General features: G+C 41.5%; 1 protein-coding gene across 3 annotated transcripts in view; it reads left to right on the top strand.

Moving 5' to 3' along the window:
* Positions 1-546: 546 nt before the first annotated feature.
* LOC111953520 (receptor-type tyrosine-protein phosphatase N2-like) overlaps positions 547-11,412 on the top strand; it is a 251,504-nt gene continuing 240,638 nt past the window's right edge. For all 3 annotated transcript variants that reach the window (XM_023972863.3, XM_023972862.3, XM_070435454.1), the window contains exon 1: positions 547-801. In XM_023972863.3, the coding sequence (XP_023828631.1) occupies positions 723-801 (79 nt within the window). In that variant the 5' untranslated portion in view covers positions 547-722. The remainder of the gene's footprint in view (positions 802-11,412) is intronic.

Here is an 11,412-nt window from a genome sequence, read left to right as displayed (position 1 = left end):
TATATTATGATATGGTATTATAGAATTCTCCTGCTACTGTTACAGAAAATGATATTAACTTGATGGTTTATTCAGATGTTGAGTCCACTATTAATGCGTTCATTTACATTAGACTGTTAGTGCACTGCTTTTGAACAGGGCCTATAGGGGGGGAAAGGGTGCCATTTGCGATGCATTTGCATTCCCATTACAGCTGGTGATTGAACCCTGGTACGAGTCCCCTGTATAAATATAAATCGTGTACTGAGTGACTGACTTTCTGATAGACTTGAAAAGACTTCCCTCTAGCCCACTTGGATTTATTGGTATTGCATATTTTGCTTTTACCTTTTCTATTGCCTTCGCTAGAGTTGTTTTATTTCATCAACTTCTGTTCAATTTCACTTTGTCTTTTTTTTCGTGTCTGTTTGTACCATGTTCGTGGTTAGACTGGCAAATCATTGATTAATGCATGAGGTGCATACTCAGCGACCATGCACGGGCCCCTCGCCATGCCTGTTTGACGTCAGAATTTAGGAGGGGCGCCTTCTGAAGGTTGCTGTTCGCGGTGCTGAATCCTGTCGCGACTGCAGGAGTGAAGTGGCGGACCCGAGACATTGCTCCGCAAATCTCCGACTTTAATTCGCTGTTATTTCATCCAGCGATTTTCGACCATCTTTATCGAAAACTGACATTATGATGTTTTAGCAAAGGTGTGCAATGGATTAGTAAAGAGTAGCCTAATGGATTCACCGTGTTCCATCTTCGCTGTGTTGTATCTTTCCCAGTGTCTTTCAACTACCTTCGCTGACAGCAAATATGGTAAGTCGAGAGTCGTGGTCAATATGTGACCATTTTGTATTAAAGTAAAAAAATATACTTACCTGCCCAGGTGTTGCAATGCGAAAGATGGGCTTTTGGGCGGGCATATGGTCCGCGGAAGGTATAGTTTATGGAAAAACACAGAAGTAAAATAGACAAAAAAGCTAGCGTTTAGGTATTCTCACTAATACTAACCAGGGGAAATGGAAGATCAAAACAGGGCAGGTTAATTGACAGGTTTCAACTTCAGGACAGAAACTTAGTGAGTGTCCCAGGTTGACGTTAATGATTAAAATAATCAACTACTGTATAATTTTCTAATATTCGTTTTAACCATGTTTTTAAGCTATACAGTATTTGTTTACAGTGACATTGTTTTCAAACAATGGAGTAAAACAAGCTTATTTTGGTTCCTGATGGGGTTAGACAGTTTAGACACGTATATAATTAATTTAGAAATCCTTAAATAGATGCACCAATCCCAGATTGCCCCTTTAAAATGAGAACTATGTGTGGCTCATGAGTTTATTGGTGTCCTATTCATAAAAACATACTACATGATATCTACTATGTAAATTGTAAAAAAATAAAAATAAATACATTTTCCTTTCTCTAGATAGATATGTGCTTATTGGCATGGTAGTAATCTCTAAAGGATAGCACATACACGTTCTTGGTTGATTTTAGTCTTGACATGGAAATCTGCCGTTTATACAGGTATTTTGATTGGTTTTCCCTGCCTTGCCCCAGTTTAACACTGTGTGTAACATTCAGAAGCCTTTGTGGATAAATGGTCCCTTTTTTGTTGAGGTTTCCTTGCAGTGCAGAGACAGTAGGTTTATTACCAGGTGGCATAGAGCTGAATTTTAGAGGTGAGTGTTTCTGGTGCCCCTGTCAGAATGATAAGCAGGGTTGCTGTCATCTTATTGATCCTGAATCAGTGTGTGTCTAGTGTCTGTGTGGGAGTGGTGACCTGCAGTATCATTCTCTCTGAACCAGGATCAGATCATGGAGTCAGTTGCCATATGTACGTTTGGAATGTGACAATGTCTTATTTTACTTTACTCTGTTTCTTAGTAGGCCTCAATAAAACTGCAGGCCAATATGTCTGTCCTGTCTGATTCCCTCTGACTGTTGGTCTTTCACCTTGTCTCGATCTGTGCCAGTCTAACAACAAGTTCCCACAATGCTCTCAGTGAAACTCTAACTGGAAAAATCATTTTGTGAAAGGAATAGGGATGAGAATGGTACAACATTTAAGAGAACTGATCAAAATGGTGTTTTTAGCTTTGGAGCCACTGTTGAGTGTCTGCGTCCCACATGGCACCGTATGCCCTAGTGTGCACTACTTTTGATCAGAGCCCTATTGGCCCCGATAAAAAGTAGTGCATTATGGGAAAAGGGTGCCATTTGGAACGCAGGCTCTGTCTCTGTTAATCCTGAATGAGTCAGCCGTGTTCCCACAGAGAATTCTGACACAATCATTGGAGAATCCCTCTCATTGTTGAAATTCATGCTTGTTTTATTTTTTGTATTTTTTTTTGTCAGTGTCTGCGGACTGCCTGAGTGTTTGAGACAGTTATTGTTTTTAATGAGTCCCAGTGTGCCTTGCACTGTTGCCGGGAAGCGCACTGATTGGACTTGTGTTGTGTAGCCTACTGCGGATCTGAGTGTGTGTACTGTGTCATCTGTATGTGTGTAATAACATAAAATAGCACATGGGAGCTCTGAAAAAAAGGAGATGGTGGTAGAGAGGTGATATCTGAGCTGCTATAAATATCAGTTACTTGAAGAGCTAAACAAAGGCTTGGAGTGGAATTAATAACCACAGATTCAGGATCATAGTATAGAGGCTGTTTGATGACAGAGCTGAGGGTGTTGTCATTTGATTTCTGGCAATGGGGATATATAGTTTGTGTCCCAAATTGCACCCAAATCCCTGCATAGTGCATTACCTTTTTCTTTTTTTTATTGAATAAATATTTTAAGGTATTTTTTTACTTTATTGAAGAGGATTACAGTGGAGAGAGGTTGTGTTAAAGGTTTGAATCCAGCCTACTGCCCTATGCCCGCACTGGGCCCTGGTCATGGTAGTGTACAACATAGGGAATAGAGTGCCATTTGGGACGTAGAGAAACCATGAAGTATGTATCTCATCAGACTACCTGGAAAGAGGGAATGGTTTAATTTAGGGAGACAGGCACTTTGCATCTCACACAAGCATGACTAGAAAGTAATTACATCAAGGCAGAGTGTTTTTCGAGACCACCTAAAGCAAGACCAAGACCGGAGCAAATTGAGTCTGAGCCAAGATCGAGACCGGTAGAGGTACGAGACCAAGTCAAGACGGAGACCAGACAAATGTGAGTCCAATTCAAGAACATGGTTGTAATTGTGTCAAATTGTCACCATAATAAGACTTCAAAATGTCCAGTATTTCTGTGTTCATATTTCAGAACAACATATGGATCCTGTAGACATTCAGAATGGGGGGGAAAATGCATGCGAAAGGCAAGTAGAGAGCCAGTCTACAAATGATCACTAACCCAAGCAGGTCAATAATAGATAAAAAAGACACTATGTTGCAACTTCCCCCGGTCTCCCGTTACTAATACTGGGGGGGCAACTTTTAAACGATATCCCCCACTCTTCCTTACCAGCGAATCAAGGAAATTCTGACAAGCACAACAAAGTTTGAGGATATTTCTCAATGAAAGTAACGGGCAGAAAATGTTACGAGTAAAGTAGGAAGTCCAGGTTTCAATAGGACATTTTGTCATGAAAGGAGTGTGATTATTTTGCTTGGTCTCAGCAAGAAATTTTGCGTACTCATTGTACGATACCATCAAGATCGAGTGTATCCTACGCCGAGACAAGACCGAGACACACTGTGATCTCGAGATAGGACTCGAGACCGAAACCGGTCTTGAGTACTACAACACTGCATCGAGGATTAGACAAAGAGATGCATAAAGTAAATAGGACTAGGTATGTTATAGATTAATAACAAAGGCATAGGGGATTGTTCATGTTTGGCCTCTTAAAGTCTATTGGAGCAGCCTGGTCTCATAAACAAGACGTAACATATTAAATGTAAATCTGGGAGACTCAGATTAGTATGATATGTCACTTTTGGTATAGTTACATAAGAGAGAATGTTACTTAAGGCAAAACTTGAATGTATAGTAACCCAAAGGCTGCATGGTTGAATCTTGTCACAGACAACTTTAGCATTTTAGCTTATTAGTACCTATTTTAACTACTAACTACTTTTTATTTACATTGCAAGTACTTAGCATGTTACCTAAGCCTAACCTTAAAGGTCCTGAACAGTCATTCTGAAAAGTACTTTTCTCTCAAGGCTAACTACCAGAAAGTTTGAAAAGACAGGCTGAGGGGGCTGGTAGCTTATATTAATGAGCTCGCCTTGACTTACAGCTCTTTCAAAATGTCTACGTCAAGCAACTTGGATGCAGTGTTGCAGTAAAATCATCTCAAGCTAATTTGGTGATAAACAAAGCCACTCAAACAACATTGAAATTGCATCAATTACAGTTGAAGTCGGAAGTTTACATACACTTAGGTTGGAGTCATTAAAACTAATTTTTCAACAACTCCACAAATTTCTTGTTAACAAACTATAGTTTTGGCAAGTCGGTTAGGACATCTACTTTGTGCATGACACAAGTAATCTTTCCAACAATTGTTTACAGACCGATGATTTCACTTAATTCACTGTGTCACAATTCCAGTGGGTCAGAAGTTAACATACACTAAGTTGACTGTGCCTTTTAAACAGCTTGGAAAATTCCAGAAAATGATGTCATGGCTTTAGAAGCTTCTGATAGGCTAATTGACATCATTTGAGTCAATTGGAGGTGTACCTGTGGATGTATTTCAAGGCCCACCTTCAAACTCAGTGCCTCTTTGCTTGACATCATGGGAAAATCAAAAGAAATCAGCCAAGACCTCAGGAAAAAAATGTATAGCCCTCCACAAGTCTAGTTCATCCTTGGGAGCAATTTCCAAACGCCTGAAGGTCCCACGCTCATCTGTACAAACAATAGTACGCAAGTATAAACAACATGGGACCACGCAGCCGTCATACTGCTCCGGAAGGAGACGTGTTCTGTCTCCTAGAGATGAACGTACTTTGGTGAGAAAAGTGCAAATCAATAACAGCAAAGGACCTTGTGAAGATGCTGGACGAAACCGGTACAAAAGTATCTATATCCACAGTAAAAACAAGTCCTATATCGACATAACCTGAAAGGCCGCTCAGCAAGGAAGAAGCCAATGCTCCAAAACCGCCACAAAAAAAGCCAGACTACGGTTTGCAACTGCACATGGGGACAAAGATCGTACTTTTTGGAGAAATGTCCTCTGGTCTGATGAAACAAAAATAGAACTGTTTGGCCATAATGACCATCGTTATGTTTGGAGGAAAAAGGGGGATGCTTGTAAGCCGAAGAACACCATCCCAACCGTGAAGCACGGGGATGGCAGCATCATGGTGTGGGGGTGCTTTGCTGCAGGAGGGACTGGTGCATTTCACAAATAGATGGCATCATGAGGAGGGGAAATTATGTGGATATATTGAAGCATCTCAAGATATCAGTCAGGAAGTTAAAGCTTGGTCTCAAATGTGTCTTCCAAATAGACAATGACCCCAAGCATACTTCCAAAGTTGTGGCAAAATGGCTTTAGTACAACAAAGTCAAGGTATTGGAGTGGCCATCACAAAACCCTGACCTCAATCCTATGGAAGATTTGTGGGAAGAACTGAAAAAGCGTGTGCGAGCAAGGAGGCCTACAAACCTGACTCCGTTACACCATCCCTGTCAGGAGGAATGGGCCAAAATTCACCCAACTTACTGTGGGAAGTTTGTGGAAGGCTAACTGAAACGTTTGACCCAAGTTAAGCAATTTAAAGGCAATGCTACCAAATACTAATTGAGTGTATGTAAACTTCTGACCCACTGGAAATGTGATGAAAGAAATCAAAGCTGAAATTAAATCATTCTCTCTCTTATTATTCTGAAATGTCACATTCTTAAAATAAAGTGGTGATCCTAACTGACCTAAGACAGGGGCTTTTTACTACGATTAAATTTCAGGAATTGTGAAGAACTGAGTTTAAATGTATTTGGCTAAGGTGTATGTAAACTTCCGACCAACTGTAATAAATGTTTTTTATACATCTCCCGTTTGGCATGTCTCTTGTGTTGCGGTTCACAGCAGCAATGACGGATGTGTTGACTCGACAACTGCGTCAGAATTTTGAACGACCCTTCCCCAACTTTTAACCTAAATCCAATGACGTGGTGCCAATTTTTTTTGTTTATTTCACGTTGAATTCACGTTAGTTGACTACTCTACCAAATGTAAATCAAAACCAGACGTTGAACTGACGTCTGAGCCCAGTGGGTAGCTACGTGTGTCTTCAAAGCCTGCGGTTTCTCTACTCAATGTGCTCTGCGGTTGTCAAACTTATCTTTTATCTCCCAATGATTCATTGGCTTCGCTCTATCCCCTCTAGCAATGGGCATCTGGCATCCCACAGATCTATTCAGTGAGTGGTGATGTTAAGTTGCAGTGTTTATAAATCATCCCAGTGGATAGAGATTTGAGTACAATATCTGTGTGTTTTATTTTCGGATGGCTCAGGTATCCTCCCGTATAAATCAAATATTATTTGTCACATGCGTCAAATACAACAAGTGTAGACCTTGCAGTAAAATTCTTAATTACAAGCTCATAACCAACATTGCAGTTTTAAGAAAATACCAAAAAAAGTAAGCGATAAAAGTAACATATAATTAAAGAGCAGCAGTAAAATAACAATAGCGAGGCTATATACAGGGGGGTACCAGTACAGAGTCAATGTGTGGGGGCACCAGTGTCGAGGTAATTGAGGTAATATGTACATGTAGGTAGAGTTATTAAAGTGACTATACATAGATAACTGAGTAGCGTCAGTGTAGAATAGAGGGGGAGGGCAATGCAAATAGTCGTTTGATTAGATGTTGAGGAGTCTTATGGCTTGAGGGTAAAAGCTGTTTAGAAGACTCGTGGACCTATACTTGGCACTCTGGTACCACTTGCTGTGCGGTAGCAGAGAGAACAGTCTATGACTAGGGTGGCTGGAGTCTGACAGTTTTTAGGGCCTTCCTCTGACACCGCCTGGTATAGAGGTCCTGGATGGCAGGAAGCTTGGCCTCGTGATGTACTGGGCCTTACGCGCTACCCTCTGTAGTGCCTTATGGTTGGAGGCCGAGCAGTTGCCATACCAGGTAGTGATGCAACCAGTTGACTCCCTGGTATGGCAACTGCTCTCGATGGTGCAGCTGTAAAACCTTTTTGAGGGTTTGAAGACCCATGCCAAATCTTTTCAGTCTCCTGAGGGGGGGAATAGATTTTGTCATACCCTCTTCACGACTGTCTTGGTGTGCTTGGTCCATGTTAGTTTGTTGAGGTAGTATGTACATGAATGTATAGTTAAAGTGACTATGCATATATGATAAACAGAGTAGCAGCAGCGTAAAAGAGGGGTTGGGGTCTGTACGTACAGTCACTGTGGGGATGACGTAATCGATGCACTTATTGATGAAGCCAGTGACTGATGTGATGTACTCCTCAATGCCATCGGAAGAATCCCAGGATACATTCCAGTCTGTGCTAGCAAAACAGTCCTGTAGTTTAGCATATGCTTCATCTGACAACTTTTTTATAGACAGTCACTGGTGCTTCCTGCTTAAATTTTTGCTTGGAGTAAAGGTGGTCTAGTTTTCTATTTACATTTTATTTTTTTCCCCCTCTGGTTGCACATTTAACATGCTGATAGAAATTAGGTAAAACTGATTTAAGTATCCCTGCATCTAAGTCCCCGGCCACTAGGAGTTCTGCCTCTGGATGAGCGTTTTCCTGTTCGCTAATGGCGGTATACAGCTCATTGAGTGCGGTCTTAGTGCCAGCATCGGTCTGTGGTGGTATGTAGACCGCTACGGAAAATACAGGTAAACTCTCTAGGTAGATAGTGGGGTCTACAGCTTATCATGAGATACACTACCTCAGGCGAGCAAAACCTTGAGACTTCCTTAGATATCGTGCACCAGCTGTTGTTTACAAATATACATAGACCTCCACCCCTTGTCTTACCACAGGCTGCTGTTCTATCCTGCCAATAGAGTATATAATCCGCCAGCTGTATGTTATTAATGTCAGCGTCCAGCCACAACTCGGTGAAACATAAGATATTACAGTTTTGAAGGTCCCGTTGGTAGGATATATGTGCTTTTAGTTCCTCCCATTTATTTTCCAGCGATGAACGTTGGCTAAGAGTACAGATGGCAAAGGAAGATTAGCCACTCGTCGCCTGATCCTCACAAGGCACCCCGATCTCCTTCCGAAAAATCTGTTTCTTTCTCCTGCGAATGACGAGGAGGAGTGCCTGTTCGGGTGTTTGGAGCATATCCTTCCTATCCGACTCATAAAAAAAAAATCATAATATTTGTCCAATTCCAGGTGAGTAGTCGCTGTTATGATGTCCTGAAGCTCTTTTTGGTCATAAGAGACGGTAGCAGCAACATTATGTACAAAATAAGTTACAAACAATGCGAAAAAACAAACAAAATAGCACGGGTGGTTAAGAGCCAATAAAACGCAAGCAAACAATCTTATGCTCTATGGTGAAATTACGATCACTGAGCAGTTGGTCTGCGATTTGTAAAGTCTGTTTTCATAGATTCATAATGCCGACAGCTGCCGCGTTTAATTGGAGTGTAATTGATCTAACATCATGTTCTAATTCTCAGCTTGCATCTGTTCTCCAGTGAAATAAATGGCTATTGATTCCAACTAACAAGGAATATTATGATAAACTTCTCTCAGCTGCACCAAACCAAGATACAGCTGCTGTAGCATTCATTTTTCAATACCTCACATGAATTATGACGCGGTACAATCCAATGTTTATTTGGAAATGGACGCAATGGAAGCCCTGCTCAATATACTTTTCTATTGCCGTGAGTCATAAATGCCGTGAGTCATAAATGGGCAGATGGGATTCTGAGTTTGCACTAAACCCAAAGTTCAGCCTTTGAGGTGTAATACATTACTATTGCATTGCAGTAAAACCTCTAAAGCAGGCTGTATTCAGAGCTTTTGTACGCTGCCACGGATGGTGTGATGGCAGATGAAGCGGAGCCGCTGCCATAAAACAAACCAGATGCTCTGAGGACTATATTGACATTGAGTGGTTATTGAGATGGGTAGAGAGAGCAAAGTGGCTGTGCTGCGCTGTACGTGTTTCCAGGCAAGTTTGTGCGCGTGTTTCCAGGAGTGGAGATCTGTCTTAGGAGATATTCGGCTGGCTGCTTTTTGGAGAGAGGGTGTTTTGTTCTGAGTGTTCTCAGTGAGCATCCAGAACACACTTTAGGTCAAGGCTAAGTTCTTCCCTTTAGGAGTAGACAGAGACACTAAAGGTAGAGACGAACTGGGTTGTATTTATTAGGGCAAACAATAGCAAAACGCTTTGTAACTGAAAACCAAAACGAGTTTGTTATTGGACAAGTTCAGGTAGCTTCAAGTTCCTTAGTGTCCACATCACCAACAAACTAGCATGGTCCAAAGACACCAAGACAGTCGTGAAGAGGGCACGACAACGCCTATTCCCCTCTCAGGAGATTCAAAAGATTTGGCATGGGTCCTCAGATCCTCAAAAACGTTCTACAGCTGCACCATTGAGAGTATCTTGACTGGTTGCATCACTGCCTGGTATGGCAACTGCTCGGCCTCCGACCGCAAGGCGCTACAGAGGGTAGTGCATACGGCCCAGTACATCACTAGGGCCAAGCTTCCTGCCATCCAGGACCTCTATACCAGGCGGTGTCAGAGGAAGGCCCTAAAAATTGTCAAAGACTCCAGCCACCCTAGTAGTAGACTGCTCTCTCTACTACCGCACGGCAAGCGGTACCGGAGTGCCAAGTCTAGGTCCAAGAGGCTTCTAAACAGCTTCTACCCCCAAGCCATAAGACTGCTGAACAGCTAATCAAACGGCTACCCAGACTATTTGCATTCCACCCCGTTTTTTTAACGCTGCTGATACTCACTGTTATTTAGCTATACATAGTCACTTTACTCCTACCTACATGTATATTACCTCAATTACCTTGACTAACCTGTACCCCTGCACATTGACTCGTTACCGGAACCCCCTGTATATAGCCTTGTTATTGTTATTATTTTATTGTTACTTTAGATTTTAATTTTTTTATTTTGTTAAATATTTATTTAACTCTTTTTCATAAATGCATTGTTGTTTAAGGGATTGTAAGTAAGCATTTCATGGTAAGACCTGTTCTATTTGGCGCAAGTAACAAATACAATTTGATTTGATTAGTTCATCCCGGTTTCAGTCCGGTTTCTACCGTTTTGCGCCAAATGAATACAACCCAGATGGCAGTCTGGCCCTCTAAAACACACCAGGCTCAAAACAGATGTGTTCTCGAGGAATCTACATACTTTCAAGAAAGTTGTCAGGAGCTCTTAGAACATAGACAATGATAGAACCAAATCAAATAAATCCAGTAACACATCTATGCCTCGAATGGGAAAGAATCACTTAATACTGTGTGAAGAAATGTGGGATGTACTATCTAGATTAACACACAGAATTGCGATGGGTGTGCGTACCAAATGGCACACTATTCCTTATGTAGTGCACTACGTTTGACTAGAGCCTTGTCAAAAGTAGTGCACTAAATAGGGAAGAGGTTGCCATTTGGGATGCACTCAGAGCAATCTTTCACGGAATGTCAGTATCATTCCTCCTATCTTGCTTCGGGGGGGACTGTGTACTGGTATTAAGTGTAAATTAGAGAGAGCTGATAGAGGAAGTCCTTTACAAGGTCAGTCCAGTACGGCAGTGTCACGGTGTATAATGAGGACACTAACGCAATAATGAGTATTCAGGACACTGTCATCCCGGTGTGGTGGCCAGACGGAGGAATTCATCTCAGCAATCCCAGGCCTGATTAAATGCAATAATGGGCTTGCTAGCACTATTGATTAACACTCTGGGCTATTTCAGTACGCTCCGGAGAAACAAAATAACTTCCTGCCACATAAAGATGGAGTGCCAGACAGGATTCTAACACCCAGTATTCAGCTTTTAATAAGACTTGTGTGGTTAGTTCATAAGCACCAGTCATATGCCATGCAAAGCGACTTACGCTAGTGCATGCATACATTTTCACATAGCTGGCCCCAGCTGGAATCAAATCTACTATCCTATCCTAGTGTTGCAAGTGCCATGCTCTACCAACTGAGCCACACTAGAGTATCCATACTGTAGTAGATACTGGCCACACTCTTAGAAAAACGGTTCCAAAAGGGTTATTGGGCTGTCCCCACAGGATAACCCTTTTTGGTTCCAGGTACACTGTAAAAAAAAATGACTCTTTGGATCAACCTAAAAAAAATACTTAAACTGGTTACAAGTAAATAAGTTCGTTTTTTTCAATTGAAACCAAATATGATTCAATGCTAACTGTTATATTTGATTATTAACAAAGCAATATTTAAAGTTGCAACCTATTTCTTTCAAAACTT

This window comes from Salvelinus sp. IW2-2015, linkage group LG27 (assembly GCF_002910315.2).
Source record: "Salvelinus sp. IW2-2015 linkage group LG27, ASM291031v2, whole genome shotgun sequence".
Taxonomy (NCBI): Eukaryota; Metazoa; Chordata; class Actinopteri; order Salmoniformes; family Salmonidae; genus Salvelinus; species Salvelinus sp. IW2-2015.
The sequence above is the reverse complement of the archived record's forward strand: the minus strand, read 5'-3'. Positions and strand labels throughout refer to the sequence as shown.